Source organism: Moschus berezovskii, chromosome 21, assembly GCF_049115385.1.
Source record: "Moschus berezovskii isolate FMDL1 chromosome 21, NW_MosBer_1.0, whole genome shotgun sequence".
NCBI lineage: Eukaryota > Metazoa > Chordata > Mammalia > Artiodactyla > Moschidae > Moschus > Moschus berezovskii.
The window spans coordinates 63,848,769-63,867,300 of record NC_142480.1 but is presented as its reverse complement, the minus strand read 5'-3'; the positions used below and the strand labels follow the sequence as shown (position 1 = coordinate 63,867,300).

Below are 18,532 nucleotides of genomic sequence, written 5' to 3'. Positions count from 1 at the left end.
GTTTTCACCCTGCTTATTTAACTTCTATACAGAGTACATCATGCAAAATGCCAGGCTGGATGAAGCACAAGCTGGAATCAAGATTGATGGGAGAATTATCAATAATCTCACTACCCTAATGGCAGAAAGCAACAAGGAACTAAAGCACCTCTTGATGAAGGTGAAAGAGGAGAGTGAAGTAGCTGGCTTAAAACTCAGCATTCAAAAACTAAGATCATGGCATCCAATCCCATCACTTCATGGCAAATAGATGGGCAAAAAATGAAAGCAGTGACAGAACTTTATTTTCTTGGGCTCCAAAATCACTTAGGACAGTCACTGCAGCCATGAAATTCAAGGACACTTGCTCCTTGGAAGAAAAACTTTGACAAACCTAGACAGTGTATTAAAAATGGAGACATCACTTTGCCAACAAAGGTCCATATAGTCAAAGCTATCGCTTTTCCAGCAGTCATTTGTGGATTTAAGAGTTGGACCATAAAGGAGGCTGAGTGCCAAAGAGTGAATCTTTCGAACTGTGGTGTTAGAGAAGACTCCTGAGAGTCCCTTGAACAGTAAGGAGATTAAACTAGTCAATCTTAAAGGAAATCAACCCTGATTGATTGGAAGGACTGTTGCTGAATCTGAAGCTCCAATATTTTGGCCACCTGATGAGAAGAGGCGAAGAAAAAGACTCACTGGAAAAGACCCTGATGTTGGGAAAAATTGAGGGCAGGTAGATAAGGGGGCGACAGAGGATGAGATGGATGGCATCACCAACTCAATGGACATGAATTTGAGCAAACTCCAGGAGATAATGGAGGACAAGGGAACCCTGGTGTGCTGCAGTCCATGGGGTTGTAAGAGTCTAACACAACTGAGCAAATGAACAGCAACATATGCTTGAAAATATGCTCAAAAAACCTTCAAGTTAGGCTTCTGCAGTACATGAACTGAGAAATTCCAGATGTACAAGCTGGGTTTCAAAGAAGAACCAGAGATCAAATTGCCAACATTTGTTGGGTCGTGGATAAAGCAATGGAGTTCCAGAAAAACATTCTCTGCTTCATTGACTACAGTGAAGTCTTTGACTGTGTAGATCACAACAGACTGTGGAAAATTCTTAAAGAGATGGAAGTACCAGACTACTTTACCTGTCTCCTGAGAAACCTGTATGTGGGGCAAGAAACAACAGTTAGAACCAGGCATGGAACCACTGACTACTTCAAAATTGGGAAAGGAGTATGACAAGGCTGCATATTGTCACCCTTATTTAATTTCTATGCAGATTATATCATGCAAGATGCCAGGCTGGATGAATCCCAAACTGAAAGGACTTCTTATGAAACTTGATAAACCAAAATCACGTGGAAGAGTAAAGTTCTCCAAAAAGACTAAAGAAAGGAGAGAAGGGGAATTGACTTATTTCTTATGCCTTGGTAGAGGCAGTTTTTTCTTTATACTCTAAAGCCTTTTCATCTGAATCAGTATTGTCCCCTCTGAAATAGTCACTCACCTTGTTTTGTCAATGTAACCATCATTCTAAACTTCTTTAGAATTTCTACCTGGAAATAGCTTCAGACACCCCCTCCACACGTCTATAGACTATTTTCCCAGGTCAGAAACCAACGTGGTTGTATGGATTTTTTTTTGGGTAAAATTTGCAAATGTCATTTGACTTGAAGTCCATGAAAGTGACAACACAGACGTTTGCATTCATTGGTGCCGGATGGGCTGTTGGAATGCTCTGAGCAGTGGAGGTGTCATGGGTAGAGGCCAGGAGCTCCCCAAGGAGGTGCTGCTGGTTTGTTTGTGTGTTCATGCTAGGGGCCCTCCCCTCATGCCAGTGAGGCTGTGAGGAAGGGGCGTCAAGGGTGGCCTGTGCTCTGCATGCTGGCAGGCTGCTGTGTCGGCCTCGGCGCTCGTGAGCCTATACCATTGCACAGCTATTAATGGAGCCCCGCCATGGACCCAGCCTGCTCTGGGAGCCCGTGGAGCAGAGGAGGATGTGACCGTCTCACTGTGTCCCAACCACGTTTGTCTAGGGGCTGGTGAGCCAGTAGCAGCTGTCTGGGCCAAGACAGCTTCTTGCTGAGAGGACCCAGCCTCAGCCCCGGGGCCTGTGTCCCTCAGGTCTTCACCAGCCCCAGCTGCTGGATGCACTGGTAGCTGAACCGAAGTGTGGCCCACTGCTGGGAGACGAGGAACGGGGGCTATGCCACAGGCCATCGCCAGCAGCCTCTTCCTCTGAAGGCAGCGTGTGGTGTGGACCGTGATTGCCCTCCCAGCCGTCTGGACGGGGTGACCACCTGCCAAGAACAGTTGGGCTGCTCTGACTTCTGTGAAGCCTCTGTTCAGGGGTCCCATTCTCTGAGTTCCTGGGCCGCACTGGCCAGAGCAGGCGGTTCTATTCAGTTAGTTTGTTGCGGAAGAGAAATGGAATTTAAGGGCATAGGATCAGGAAGATACTGTTCTGTTGGCCATGAGCCTCCCTTCCCTTGTTTGTGGCCTCTCTCAGCTCCCTCCTTAACTCGGAGCTCTCTGAGGACACCTGAATTTGCAGCTTGGGTGCAGCCAGCCTTCTTTCACTCAGGCATGTGCTTAGAAGCAGCAAGACCCTCCTGTCTTACAAAGCCCACTACTCGCCAGGCTCTTTGGTGTCTGCTGGACCATATAACCCTCATCTCCATTTCTTCAGAATGTTAACTCCATGGAAGCAGGGGCCTGGCCCATGCCAGCCCCTGGCACAGTGTCTGGTCATAGCATTTGAGCCATATTTGTTGAAAAATGAATGAATGACATTAAGTACCATGAGCCCTATTCAGTCATAGACCAGGAAGCAGAGGCTCGGAGGGGTTACACTGCTCTCTCAAGGCAGAGCTGGAATTTTCACCCAGGTCAGTCTGACACCAAGCCAGTCCCTTTCAAATACAGCACTCCACTTCTGTGTGAGAAAGGGGGGTTTCATACCATCCTCTTTGACTATGTATTTTCATCAAAACTATTAGAAAATCAGAGCATGTGTGTAGATGTTGAAGCAGTCAGGGAGCGGGCACATAGGGACAGAAGGAGGTTGAACAGAGGAAGCCTCAGCTGTGAGAGGTGTGGTGTCTGCTGTTGTTCACGGGACCCAGAATGGTGGTTTTGAGATTAACCTGGCGTGTGACCTCAAGCGGATGACTCCAGTTGTGTAGCCCCGAAAGGTGCTCATCAAGAAGGAGGGAAATGACATGGTTACTCCTTTCCCTCTTCTGTCCGGAGGCTGTAGAGACACAGTGGTGATGTAAATTGAAAGCACTCGAGTAAAATAATAACCCTGTGTCGCTGCCCGTTGTGCAAAATTAGGTTCTGAAATAAGGATGAAAGGTGAAAATAGTTCATCAGAATCGTCTTTGAGAATCACTTTGGAAGGGCCATGTCAGATGCCGGACACAGCCTCTCTTAAGTTCATCACCCCAGTCTTCCCAACACTGTTGAAAGTGTCAGCTGTTTTTTCTGAGCATCAAACAATATCTGAACTTCGTGCATCAAGACTCCACACCTTGTGCCCTTGTTGGGTGAAAAATTTGTTTCGTGAAGCATCAGAGTCAGCCTCAGAGTGACGCTGTGCTCCCAGAGAGAGGCCTCCAGACCCTGAGAGAAGGACAGATGGCCGGCTGTCTCCTGTCCTCCCAAGGGTGCGTGGTCACATGCGTGCATGCACTTGTACGCACACTCATTAACCCGAGGAGGTGATAGAATCACCTGTGCTTTGTTTCCTTTTTCTTTCTCTTTGTCTGTCTTTCATCCCAGTTACTTGAATTAAAAGTTTAAAGCCCATTTGAAATGGATCTTGTGTGTGGGGGGTTTATATATATGTTTATACACTCACACATGCAAATCCTAGGCAAGACTACTTTGAGGGAAAGCCAGATGTGACTCACATACCTGACATCAAAATCCCAGCCATGTAAACCCAAGAACATGAGTGCTTTTCTGATGTCAGTACTCTGGTTAGCTAAGAGAGATATGTACTATAGACTATGATGTTCCTTATCCATTTTCACCTACTATGCTGTTATCCATTTTAGCAAAATGCACTAATGTCAACACTATTTTGGTTATTGTTTATCCATTAGAGATTCAGAACTCCGTGGTGTTTGGGGATTGTTTGTGTTCTGGGGACCTAGGGTGGAGACCATAGGTCTACTCTGGTAGCTGCAGTGTTCCCGAGTCCCTGCAAGTTGGTGAGCTCAGTTTCCTATATAAAAATAGAAACAACTTCTCTGAGGTGAGAGAATATGGATGCTGTGTTCCCTATAATGGGGCTATTGATGATCATGACAATCAACCCTATTGTTCAACCTGTATAAATGAGTGCAGCCTGGTACCCTGGTGACTTTTAATCCTTGAAGGTAAAGTTTCTGAGTAGCTATAGGTTGAGGGTAGTCTGGTTCTTGGCAAATAGGTAGCGGTAGTAAAGAATTTCCCTTCTAGAGTAATGTTGGAGGTGTTTATTATTATTTTATTAATCAACAGTAATGATCTCCTGGAAACTGCTGTGGGCCTTTCCTGTTATTTCAAAGTCAGTAAACATTTATTGAAAAGGGACTGGCAGGCAGAGTTCCCTGGGGACAGTTGAAGCAGGACTCAAGCCAGCCTCAACCCCTTCCCTGGAGAGACTGCCCTCATGGGAGTATTTTTGGGGTCTTTCATTCTGCCCAAGCACTTATTTCACAAACCCACCCAAGAGTACTATAAAGGGAGGCAGCCCAGGTCACAAACCTGACATCAAAACACCCAAGCAGGTAAAACAGAAGTTTCCACAATGGCACGGGTACCAGTCCCAGAACACCTAGTGTCTCCTGCGCCTTCCAGGATTTCAGTGAAGCTAGCAAGGGGGGTGCATTGCCTTTCAGAATTCCCACATGATATATATTGGATTTCCTGAAGCAGATTTGGAAGCACCGTGTTCTTTTGTCTTAAGATAAAGTCTCCTCAAGGCCATGAATTCACTGTGTTTGATAAATGTGGAACACATGTGACATGAGACCTGTCTGTGTCCTTAATCTCAGTCACTTAGGGTTAAAGTTGTTTAACTTTGTGCTTAATGCTACATGTTCTGTTAAGTATAATGTTACCACAGACATCAACCTAAAATAACATGAAATTTCTTCAGTCAAGTGATCTTTAACTTAAACTAAAAATAGCCTAAACTGTAGTTTATGTAGACCTCAAATATCAAAACTCGTACCTAAATGTGAGTCCCTCAGTTTTTGTGAGGCTCTTAGTTAGCATCTGAACATTTTAAACCAGATCCAGCACCATCTGTATTTGAGACAAGCTCCAGAAACCCGAGAGTGGCACTCCTCGCTGACCCTGCTGACTAGAACATTCCTTAGGGAAGTCCCTCTCTGGGGTCTGGCAGCATGAACCACTAACACAACGCCCTGTGGGCATACGGGTGTCAAGGGCACAGTCAGCTTTTCTGAGCACTTTTGTGGACGGAGTTTTGTCTCCAGAGAGACCAGGCTCTCTGGCCAGCAGAGTCTGGCATATGGGTGAAAGAACCTCTTTGATTTTACAAGCAGTTTGACTACGGGGAAAAAAGTTGGAAGTAAGTCACAAGTGAAACATTCCTCCATACGTGGCGAAGCCATTCTGCCAGGGCTTGGCTGTCCTCCGACTGTGGTTTCCCAAACGGCAAGGAGCGTCTGGGGGCCACTCAGGACTTCCCAGCTTGGGATGTGGGAGGGGGCTTAGGATCCCAGGTTGAGTCTCCCTGGGATTGGATTCTCCCGGGGTGCAGTGACACAGTTTGACCTGCTCCACGTTCTGTGCCCACACTTTGTCCTTAGCGATGGAGTTTGGAGCCACCTTTTTCATGAGACCTTGTATTTATGTAACCTCTACACCAGAGTTCCCTGGAAGCCATCAGCATTTTCAGATCTACCCACTTGAAAGTCCTGTCACTTGTTTTATTTATAGATATATCAAACCCTGAATCAAATTTAAAGTGACTTACTATCCTTTGCAGTCGGTTCCTACCTTTCCTGAGACAGAGATGGATATGTGTGTGTGTGTGTAGATAAAGGTGTGAAAAGTGAAGTGAAAGTTGCTCAGTCGTGTCTGACTCTTTGCGACCCCATGGACTATACAGTCCATGGAATTCTCCAGGCCAGAATACTGGAGTGGGTGATCCTTCCCTTCTCCAGGGGATCTTCCCAACCCAGGGATCGAACCCAGGTCTCCCGCATTGCAGGCAGATTCTTTATCAGCTGAGCCATAAAAAAAAGTGAAAACCTGAGTAATACCATTAAAAAATTATTCTTATTGGTCAGATGTATCTGATAATTTCTAGGCTCTCTACTTAAGCTAACTGGATGGATTCCTGGCATCTAGGCAGGAAAACAAGATTGCATCTACCCAGAGATGGTTTTCATTGTTCTGTTGAGCAGGCTGCTGCCCTAGACCAGCACAGCTACTGTGGATGTGGATCCTCCAATTTTTTGATGTTTTCTCCTGCATCAAATAGTTAATCCACTTGATAAATATTTATAGAGTTCTCTCTCTGTGTCAGTCGTGAGTGGACAGGCTGGGATGGAAAGCTGTGCTGAGGGCACCTGGTGGGGTGCAAGAGCCCATGGGAAATCCCAGGAGTGGGCATTTTTTCAGGGAGAGGTTTGGCAGGAGAGGCCTGGACTGAGGGGAAGGGGGTGCCAACCTGTAGGCGATACCGCAGAAACCTTCCTGTCTGACAGGATAGCAGGGTAGAGTTTGGTCAGCTGAGCCATTAACCAATAAACTGGGTCAAGAGGGGAAGTGCAAAGAAATTATACTTAGGTTCTTAAACATTTGGCCATTTTGTTTTGACTTAAGTAATGAAAACATTCATTTTGTTACCAATTTTGTGGTGGGGGCAAAAGCCTATTCTCTGAGGGAAGCTGACTGGGCTTCCCATCGCCTTCCTCACAGAAACCACAACTACAGTATGATAAGCTTGAGTTCAGTGTCTTTTTCTTTTCTTTTCTTTCTCTTTTTTAGATTCAGCAGACCTTGAAAGGCCCTTGTGAAACAGTCTAAGGGTAGATTTTTATGATTCTTTTCCTCAACTTTTACTGTTGTCTTGCCCACACCCAGCTTGGCAGCAGCCTAGTTTAGCTTCTAGCTAAACGGCTTTTCATGAAAAGTTTACTTTTATGCTCATATTACACTGGTTACCATAACATGTAACCACATGTATTGATTGAAATAACAAGTATTACTATTATAAATAGGCTTGAGTATTAATTCAGTTCACCTTTGGTATGCACGCCCTCAACTATGGGAACGGACCTGCTGGGGGACCAGAGGGGGCCCTGCTCACCTGGAGCAGGAGCTCGGATGCCAGGCCCTGTTGCTCCAGGGATGGGAGCGGGGTCAGCTCCCTAGTTTCATGTGGGGGTGGCCAAGGTAGCCTCTGTGTCCAGGAGCACCGAGTGGTCCTGGAGTTTGCGGAGTGAGAACACAGAGGAACTGAGGAAAGATGGTCGGAGGCTTGGGAGGAGAACTGGGAGAAATGAGGCCGCAGAGGCGCGTTTAGAGCCTCTTGGCGTAGTCGCCTCTGGGTCCCTCTCATCTCCCAGGCTGATTTGATGGCTTATTGTGCCCCACTGTGTCTTCTCTTTCTAGGCCGTTTCTGGCACTTGAGAAACCTCTCTTAAATATGTTTGGAGGAATGCGCATGTGTGTGTTTCCCACCCGGCTGTTGACAAAGAGTGAGCAACCCTTATGCACGGTGAATCTCTGCCTGGAGGTCACGGGTCAGCAGACGGTGGGCCATCTGATCGCGGGTGTTCTGTTTCTCGGCTTGCCCTCACTGGCAGCCTGTTTGTGGGCTGAGATCATTGTTCCGCTTCCATCACAGTTAGTCTCCCTCATCTACATCAGCATCCTGTTGTCATCCAGGTACAACCGGGTGGGGAGGGAGATAGGTATGATCTTGATGGACCCAGGGATAGTGACGTGAATCAAAAGCCGTGAGTGTTCATGAGTTTTCATAAGCCAGAGTCTTGGCTGGCACCAGCCCTTAGCATAGTGACTTCTCTGCAGGCAGTGAGATACTAAAGCATTACGCTGGGATATGTTAGTGTGGAAAAGCTTGTCTAACCATCAGAAGAACTGTCATATTGCATTTAATATAATTGGTTCACTCATTTATTATTCATTCGTTAGGTGAATGCTGTTGGTTACATGGTCGATTAGTTTCCACTCTCTGATAAGCGAGTCATCACACCCTCACTCTTTCTCTTTAAGCTCGTGGCTCGCGGTCTGCTCTGAGAATGGCAGGGAAGCAGGCATCTTCTGTGCTACTGTGTGTGATTGAGCTGTGATCTAGGTGGGCACAGGGTGCTGGCGTCCGGGCCAGGAGATGAGAAGCCTGTAATGAGCGCCCTCTCCCCCTCTCCCTCGGGCAGCTTGGGGATGAACCACGACGATGACCACTCCTCCTGCGCCGGCAGGTCCCACATCATGTCGGGAGAGTGGGTGAAAGGTCGGAGCCCCAGCGACCTCTCCTGGTCCTCCTGCAGTCGAGATGACCTCGAGAACTTCCTCAAGTAAGTCCTCAAATCGTCCTGTGCCATCAATACAGGGAAAAGTGCTACAATACTTCCTAAAGCACAGTAGTCAGGGTATCAGCCAGTAGGAGCAGAAGTGAATCTCTGACAGTTCAGCTGGAGAGACTTCCTTCCAGGCGTGTGCCTGGTATGACGTTGGCTACCCTGCTGGTGATTTTATCAACAGAAATGTCAATGCAGTGACCATATCTTGGCAAGGTTTCATTTCACTTCTCTTCATTATTTTGGCCATGAGTGGGCCCCACCCTAGTGACACCCCTGGCTGCTATAGAACTGGGTGCTTCCCCAAAGCTCAGGCTGCTTCCCTGGATGGAAGGCCATTTGCTGGGAGGACGGCTTGCTTACCTTCCTCACACGTGGGGCTAGGACGGGTTTGTCTCATAGCCACTTTCTTTCCAGGATGTGTCTGCCTTACTCCGTTACAGATTTCAGTGGAAGGATTAGCTATCTGATGTCAGACCTTTGTCAAATAGAGTCTGTTCCCAAGTACTGTGTGCGTCCCTTAGTGACAGGACCTCAGGGCTGAACTTATAGGCTTGACAGGCAGACCCCGATTGCCTCACCACTTAACTGCATCATCTGTACCCCCGACGGAGACAGCAGGGGTCAGTGAGTCTCTGCTATACACAGAGCTTTTATAGTCCTGTAACACAGTGGAGTGCTCAGTGAACTCAGTAAGGAGGATCAAAGGGATCACTCTGGCTTCTGTCCTCATCCTGGGTCTTCTTTTACGATGTTTCCTGTAGCTGGGAAACTAAGGGCTTAAAAATGGCCTTGTTAGTTTTAATGTAGTCAGCCTGTGTATATTGCGTGCATGCAACTCTTTTCTTCAAGAATCTTGGCAAGAGGCTGGGTTTTCTTTTTCCTACCATCTGCCTTGTTTTAGGAATTGAAAAATAAAAGCATTCAAGTATTTAACTCCTAAAGGAGCCACAGCCATACCACCCCCCAGTTGTTTTTCAGAGCTGTTCTGAACATCTCTGAACATTTCTGTCCTGGTTGAAATCCTTAAGTCTTTTTCACGGTGTGCCGCCAGCCAGCTTTCATGGTCAGGTAGGGCACCTGGACTAGCCAGTGTCCAGAACCTGACAGACCCCACCCCTAAAAAAAGCCTGCAGAATTGGAAATAAGCTTGCTTGCTTGATTGTTTGCTTATTTATTTAAAAGCAAAATAACCCTAATTCCAATTTTTTCTTGATTCATTCTGAGAACATATCATAGCAATGTATTTCAAAAGCATTTTCATCCAAGAAAGCACTCAGACTCCCCAAGAAAACTACATGGCTATGTGAGTGATACGCCCAGGCTAATTCTTGTTGCCCAGCCCTCATGGCCTCCAGAGTAAAGATCTGCATTCAGCTACCTGGAAAAGAGCAGAAGGTGTGGCCCCTGTGTCCGGTGCTTGGTCATGTCCCCATAAGTAACTTGGAGAGTACTGCTGCTTAGTTACTGGCAGAGTGGAACAGAAACCTGGGAGGTGCATTTGTAAACCGACTATCCTCTTGGCTGCTTCAGGTCGAAAGTCAGCACCTGTTTGCTGGTCACAGACCCCAGGAGCCAGCACGCGGTGCGCCTGCCCCACAAGCTGCCAGGCATGCACTACAGTGCCAACGAGCAGTGCCAGATCCTCTTTGGCACCAATGCCACCTTCTGCAGAAACATGGAGGTAAGCTGCCTCGGGAGGGGAGGGCTGGCTCGGGAAGGAGCGTCTGGCTTCTGTTGGAGGATACAGATATTTACACTCCACAAACACACACACACACACATAAACATGAGTGTGCATACACGCATGCACGGAGCACCCAGTGTGAGTCACACATGCACACACACGTACTCTCTCACATAGGCAGCTTTGCAAGGGGGTGGTTCAGAGTTACGGCTGGCACTAAGAGCCTAATATTTTGTTTTGTTTTTTGACATAGAGGTCTTTCTTTCCTTGTAATATTAAGACACTAGGAAGAAAGTTAATGAGTCTGTTCTTCTTGGAGTTGATGCAATGTTTCCTGATACCAAATCCTCACAAATACAGAAGAGAGCTAAAAACTACTGAATGTTGGAGGCTGTCATATGGAGAACATTTAGTGAATGATAAATTGATTATATGATAATAGTGTTAATAGCCCCTTAAAATGTTACCGTTTTTTGAGCAGTGCCCACATGTTTTGCCCTAAAGTTTCCAATGTGCCTGATCCCAGTTTACGATTACCACAGACTCCTCAGGTTACTCTCCCCAGGGTATAGATGGTAACACCAAGCCTCCAGGTATTCAGAATGGCTTGGCCCTGAAGTAAGTAGAGGAAGGATTTGACTCAAGGCTGTTCACCCCCAGAGCACACACTTTCTGACCATGCTGCAGATAGCATGGCCCCTTCTGTGGGTGGAAGTGCACCAAGAAGGATGTGCTGGGCCCTGGGGCAGGCAGTCTCTGTGCTGGGGTCCCTGGAGGGAGGCCAGAGCAGCCTGCAGTCCAGCCGGAAGTTGGCAGCTGGCTCAGGAAGGGGGGCAGAGCCAGAGTTGTTGTGGGGCGGAAGGACTAGCTTGGGGATGAGTGGGACTCAGGAGCCACCCAGCGGCAGTGGGCCTGGAGCTCAGGGCAGTTTCAGGTCCGAGGAAGGCAGCCTGCAGGGCTGGGCAGGTGCCCAGAGCAAGAACTCAGGATGAGAGCAACTCCAAGACAGCCCGGGACTGCGCCTTCAGAATGAGACCTCAAGCGGGGTCCCGGCCGGCCCAGCAGTTCAGCCTGGAGCCCGGGAGGCGGGCTGCTGCCTCTTGAGCATTTCCTGGCTGTGTGTGAATTGGTTAAGGAAGTCTGGGCGGAACCCGCAGTGGGTGCAGCAGAGGGCCGTGCCTCACGACCAGGCCAGCGCCTCCTGCTGGCTGTTTCCTCAACGGGTGTTTATCTGCAGGGTTGTCTAGAATCTTTCTCTCCCGTTCCCCTGTGGAGGTGTCAGCAAGGGTCCCTTCCAGGCCCTGGTAACAGGAGGCTGCCTCCCACTTCACATCCAGCCACCTCTCTGGGAAGATGGGACCAGTCCCAGGATCTGATCAACCCCAGTGGTCTGCCACTGTGTCTGGCGCTCACCATCTGCCTTGATGTTAAGGCCTGACTCTTCAGGTACCATGTGCTGGCCAAGAGGCATCCTGTTTGCCTGCTCCAGCCTCCAATCCCTTAAGGTTTGTGATGGCACAGAATTCCTGGAGAGGGCAGGCTTCAGAGGGCGCTTTGATGGTGAGGTGGCAGCAGGAGAGCTGTGTGCATGGTGTCCTAGAGGAGGACACCAAGCATTCAAGAAGGGTAGGAGTGTCTGGGCACCCAAGGGGGAGAAGAGGGAAGCACCCAGCTGAGTCAGTGGGCATGCCGTGGCCACTCTGCCCACTGTGGAGTATTCCCTGCCCCGCAGACCAGGCTGAACTGGCCCCACGAGTGAGTAGGATTGACAGGTGGGAGCTGGACACAGGCTGCCCCAAGATATTGGCTTCTGGCAGCCAGACTGTTGCATACCAGTTGGGTCAGTAGTGATGGGAGGAAGGGTGTATAGCTCCTGGAGGCTCATGATCCCCTAGGCTAGACTCTTTCTTGCATTGTCACATGACACCCTGACTGCACCCCACAAGGGCAGGAGCTTTGAACCCCACTTAACAGATAAGAAAACAGAGGCTGAGAGAGGCTGGGTAATGAACCAAGGTCACTCAGCCAGAAAGGGATGGGCTAGAGACCAAGCTCAGATGTGACTATTACTGCAGGAGAAAAGGCAGGCTTCATTTATTCAAAGACAGATTCCAAAGGAGAGGAAGGTGACTTGGTATTTTATTTTCTTCGTTGGCATCTTTTTGCTTGAAGAGGACAGTGAGAAGTCAGCAAGTCATGATCAGCTTAGCTTCTCTCTTGAAGCTCAAAATATGACTACATAAAGTGAGATCTTTTTGCTTTGTAAGTTACAATGCACCTGAGCATTTATTCCTGAAGCTCACTAAGAACCACAAAATATGCTTCCCTGCTAGCCTTTTTTCTGAGAATTTCACCAATACCAAAATAAAGTTGGTATTTCTCTCCCCAAATCCTAGCAGTGTTACTGACCAGTGTTTTTGGCCTCTTTAATCAATAGAAATTGATCAGAGGCCAGACAAGAAATTCAGGCAAGGCTTTACTGGGGCCCCTGCTGCAGCAGAGGGAGCCAGTAACAGGTTCCCATGCTTGCTCGCTTCCTGAGGGCTCCTTATCTGGAGCGAGCAGTGTGTCCAGGGGTTGGGCTGGAGGGGTGGTTCAGGTGATTTGCACCCCCCCTTAGGTGGTGCTGGGTGCAGGGGAATGTGCAGTGCCCTGATTTTGTTCTCATCACCCTGTGTTTGCTCCTGGCTCTTCAGAAGTGGCAGTTGGGTTTTGTTTTGGGTTTTTCTTTAACAATTCTCTATCTTGCTGACCAATATGCTCCAGCTGCGCATATACACACTTATTTTTAGTCCCTTTTGTATTTTGTTGCTCGAGGAGACGTTTGTCCAGGTGCTGGCACTGCAACAGAGGCTCCCAGGTGCCAGGCCCTAACCTGTCTCAGCAGGAGCAACTCCTTAGGGGCGTGGAGGTGCGTCCGCGAGCTCAGCCGACTGGGCGGCAGCCTCAGCTGGTACTGATCGTCCTGCTTACAAGGCTGGTGGTGCCTCCTCCGGTGTGACTCTACCAGCTAGGAAGCAGTAACTTCGCACGCTGGAGGAAAGGTCACACTAATGCCAGAGATGCGCTGGCAGAGGAGACAGACAGTTGCCTGCTGGGACCCAGGCCTTGGGGGATGCGGGGGCACATCGTCGGAGAGCCCCTGGGCCCCACCCTGTGGGATTGTCAGGCCCACTTGACCGGCGCTTTGCTCGTCTGTGCACTGGTAGGTCTGTTTCAGTTGATGTTCAGTGTGACAGGCGCACACGTTGCACTGCTCCTTTCTTCCTGCGAAGCTGACTCTGTGCTGGGTGAGCCCCTCCCCTTCCTCCTGATCCTCGTCCCCTTGTTACGTCCCTTTCACCTACTCTGTTCCAGGTCTGCTTGCCTTCCCGCTCTCCCTCAAACCCAAAAGGCCTGCTCCCGGCAGGGACGCACTGTGCTTCCTGTTGTTTCCTCTGCCTGGACGCTCTTCTCCCAGTTGTCCATGTGACTGAGCCCCTCATTTTGAGTTTGTTTGTTTGCTCAGATGTAACCTTCTCAGGGAAGCCTACCACCCTGTATGAAATTGCCATCTGGTAACTCTCCCCGTCACCTTTGCAGTACCCAGATCTCCTGATCCCCTAAGGGAAAACCCTGCTTTCATAACCTTATCTTTTAACATGCTATATAACTTGCTTGTTTCCATGACTATTGTTTTTTAAATATTTGTTTATTTTGCTGCATCCGGTCTTAGCTATGCCATGTGGTCTAATGGACTGTAGCTGTGGCGTGCAGGTTCCGCAGGTCTGGTGCACAGGCATGGTTGCTCTGTGGTATGTGGCATCTTTGTTCCTCGACAAGGGCTTGAACCTGCGTCTCCTTCATTGCAGGGCAAATTCTTAACCACTGGACCACCAGGGATGTCCCCATGACTATTGTTTTCTATTGTTTTGATAATCTCCATCTTCTAGCTTTTAAATCCTTCCAGAACAAGAATCTTACTTTTCCACACCATTATTTTCCAACTGCCTTGGTCAGTACCTGGAACATAGTAGGTGTTCAACAAGTATATGTTGTTCTGAGGTCCATTCATGACCCTAACAGTAAATTTAAGTTATGTTAACCCAACAACTGATGAAACTGTAGACAAGCTCACAGGTGAGGAAGAAACCCTTACAGGCCTCCTCATATAATGAATTGACTCTCTAAGCCCAAATCCACATTTATCCATCTAGTTCCCCAACATTCATGTTAGACTCTGTCAAATGTCTTGCAGGGGTTTATACGGACCTTTCCTGTGGCTTCCTCCCAGGACAGTCTAAATCTGGTAGTGAGGGATTGCAGCCTGCTTCTTAGTGGCCGTCTCTCTTTGTGCATTAACGAAAATCATTGGTCAAATCTGAGACTCCTGGTGAGTTAATACATGTAAGATGCTGAGAACTGGGTCTGTCACAAAGTAAGCACCCAATCATTTGAGCTGATACATATGTTGCTGTTACCTTTCTGGATAACCCTGGTTCCTATCTTGGGTGTGTAGAGGGGGGAGCACAGAACTAATCTATCTGTGTACATCTCCAGGATCAGCACTTCTCTATATTGAATTCCTCAGGGCCATGAAAATTTAAGCATTTTGTAAAATTCCAGAGACATTCAGCACCAACCAGCAAGGTCTTGTGATCCAAAGCCAAATCAATCTTTATAACCATTATTATTATTAAATGCCCTTGAGGATTGAAATGGATATCGTGTAATGAAATGATCATGGTCCCAACATTGCCTTTAAATTTGTCATCCTGACATCTGCCTTTGGTGAAGATGGAGTATCAGGGACCAGATTTATCTTCCCACCTGAAGCAATTAAGAAATCAGGCAAAATATATGAAATAATGATTTTCAAGACAATGGCCATCAAGCAAGGAAGGACCATGATCCTTGGGAGGTATGAAACAAACGAGATTGTCCTGGCTTACTGCCTGGGCAGTCTCCAGGCTGTGGCACAGGACGGGTGGGCTGTGAAGAAGCAGCAGGCTTCATGAGTTGAAGAAACAGAGCCAGGAGTCCTAGGAGGCTGGGGCAGCTAGGATTCACAGAGCAGAGTATCATAGACGAAACAGCGTTACAAAGAGGGAACCTCAGAGGTCTGCCAGGATCTGCACGAATCTTCAGCTTAGTGCTGAGAAACTCATGTGTGTGAGAAACTACCCAAGGCCAAGGAAAGAACCGTCTGAAAGTATTAGAGGGAACAAGCTCTGAGGCACACCCTAGAGGACGCAGAAGGGTGCTGTGTCAGCAGCATGGCTAAACTAACCCCACACTAAATGCTGACCTGCTCCCACCCAATAAACCCTTAAAGCAAAAGCTGAAAGGATCAAGCTGTTTCCAAGTAACTTAGCCAAGTCCTAGAACAAAGCTCAGAAGCATTTATAGAAATACAAAACCAACACTCAGTAAAATAAAATTCACAGTGTCTAGCATCAAATAAAAAATCACCAGGCCTTCAAAGGAGAAGGAAAATACATCCATAACAAGTAGAAAAATCCATCAAAACTGACCTAGAAATGGCACAGGTGATAGAATTAGTAGAGAAACATTAAAAGAATAATTATAACCATTTTCCAGGTTCATGAATGTAGCACAAAGAAAGATTGAACGTGTTAAGTAGAGATATGAAAGATATGGAACAGATCCTACTGGGACTTCTAGAAATGAAAACTGTAATATTTAAGTTGAAAGACACCCTGCTTGAGATTTCTAGCAAATGAAAATTGTGAAAGAGATGACTGCTAAAGACAAAACATTTGAAACTACCCAAAGTGAAACACAAAGAGAAAAAAGACTGAAAACCAAAAGAACTGTGGGACTTCAGGTGGCCTAAGAAGTATGCAATTGATGTTCTGAAGGACGTGAGACAGGATTAAAATCATATTTGAAGAAATAATAGAAGGAGAACCTTCAAGATGGCGGAGGAGTAGGGCAGGGCAAACTCCTTCTCCCCCACAAATATATCAACAAATCACCTGCATGTAGAAGAACTCCTGCAGAACATCTTGTGAGTGCTGGCAGAGGACTCCAGACTTCCAGAAAGGCAAACCAGTCTCATGGGCTGAGGCAGGGCACAAGAGAGAGACTAAAAGGGAAACAAAGGGTTTGGGGATGGGGTCCTGCGCCCAGGGGAAGGAAGTCCTAAAGGAGGGGAGGTGTCCACACACTAGGAAACCCCCTCACAGGCAGGGTCAGGGGGAGCTTTGGAACCACTCAGGGGAGGACAGTACAGCAAGACAGGGGCTCCAAAGGCAAAATGGGGAAAATTCACCACAGGGGTCGCACCAAACAGCACTTCCCACCTGGGAACTAGCTCTTGCGCTCACTTCTGCCCACAGTAACTGGGGGCTAAGTGTGGAGGCCCAGGCTTCGGGGGTCGGGCCTCAGGGAGAGGGCCCGGGCTGACTGCCAGGGAGGTACTCTAGGGGACTGGCACAGCACAGCAGAGGCAGACCAGGGAAACTCTGCGTCCACCACAGAAACAAAGGACCATTCCCACGGGAAGGCTCCAACGCTGCACTTTGATTCTGCGCCATCACAGAATGAGGGACCCTGCCCAGGCAGATGTCAGAGAAGGGCGAGCCGGCTGCGGTCTGTGGTCCCAGAGGCAAACAGGCAGGCACAGTGCCATGGGCCGAAGGCAAGGGACCTCTATGACCTCAGTCCCAGAGATCTCAATGACCACCAAGCTGTGAGCAGCTGTGAGTTGACCCCAGCGTCCTGCTGGGAGCCTGAGTGGCTTGGCTCTGCCAAGGGTCCCGCAACTCGGGACCAACTTCCCTGGGAAAGCGTATGCCCCCCTCAGACTGGGGAGACACCCTGCACAGCCCCGCCACACTGAGCACTACCAACACACTCCTCTCCCCAGAACAAAGAGCAGCTGAGCCCGAATAAGCAGCTACTTTCACCTGCTCGTGTCTGAGCAGTGAACAGACACGGAGTAGAGACTTGAAAGCCAAGGAGGGCCCAAAACCAAAGCAGAACAGCAGGGCTGCATGAGCAAAGGGAAACCATCCCAGACGTAACAGCTGCAGCGATTTGGATTCCAGCATGTAGCCTGAGACTGTCCCTTAGGGGCAGTTATAGATTTTGAGAGCAAGTATAAGACCCGAGTCTGAGCAAAACCTGTCCACAGATCTTCCTAGATATATTGGAGGACTTTCTGAGTAGGCAAATCAATTGGACCAGGAAAACGGAGAAATTACTTGGACATTCCTCTCACTACCACTCTCTGTATATTCTGCCCGCCCTGTTTTTCCCCCTTTATATTTTATCTTCTCAAACTTTCCTGATGTGGTTCTTAATTACCCCTTCAATTTTTTAAAAAATTATTAATTGAAGGATAATTGCTTTACAGAATTTTGTTGTTTTCTGTCAAACCTCTACATGGATCAGCCATAGGTATACATATGTCCCCTCCCTTTTGAACGTCCCTCCCATGTCCCTCCCCACCCCACCCCTCTAGGTTGGTGCAGAGCCCCTGTTTGAGTTTCCTGAGCCATGCAGCAAACTCCCGTTGGCTGCCTGTTTTACATACGGTGATGTGTTTCCATGTTGCTCTCTCCACACACCTCACCCTCTCCTCCCCTCGCCCCACGTCCGTGAGTCTGGTCTCTGTGTCTGTCTGTTTCTCCGTTGCTCCCCTGTAAATAAGTTCTTCAGAACCACTTTTCTGGATTCCATGTATGTGCGTTAGAATACGAAATTTATCTTTCTCTTTCTGACTCACTTCACTCTGTACAATAGACTTTAGGTTCATCCACCTCAGCAGAACTGACTCAGATGCATTCCTTTTTATGGCTGAGTAATATTCCATCGTGTGTGTGTGCCACAACTTCTTCATCTATTCATCTGTCAGTGGACAGCTAGGTGGCCTCCATGTTCTAGCTGTTGTAAATAGTGCTTCAGTGAGCGATGGGATACATGTGTCTTCTTCATTTTTTCTTTCTTAGTGTATATGCCTCAGAGTGGGATTGATGGATTATATGGTGGTTTTATTCCTAGTTTTTTAAGGAATCTTCGTACTGTTTTCCATAGTGGCTGTATCAATTTGCATTCCCACTAACAGTGCAAGAGCGTTCCGTTTTCTCCAGACCCTCTCCAGCATTTATTGTTTGTAGACTTTTTGATGATGACGATTCTGAATGGTGTGAGGTGATATCTCATTGTGGTTTTGATTTGCATTTCTCTAATAAAAAGTGATGTTGGGCATCTTTTCATGTATTTATTAGCCATCTGTATGTCTTCTTTGGAGAAATGTCTGTTTAGGTCTTTTCCCCACTTT

General features: G+C 47.8%; 1 protein-coding gene across 1 annotated transcript in view; it reads left to right on the top strand.

Moving 5' to 3' along the window:
* Positions 1-18,532, top strand: part of ADAMTS17 (ADAM metallopeptidase with thrombospondin type 1 motif 17) — a 401,986-nt gene that overhangs the window by 210,206 nt on the left and 173,248 nt on the right. Inside the window, exons 9-10 of the mRNA XM_055417694.2 lie at positions 8,415-8,555; positions 10,092-10,242. Of these exons, the coding sequence (XP_055273669.2) occupies positions 8,415-8,555; positions 10,092-10,242 (292 nt within the window). The remainder of the gene's footprint in view (positions 1-8,414; positions 8,556-10,091; positions 10,243-18,532) is intronic.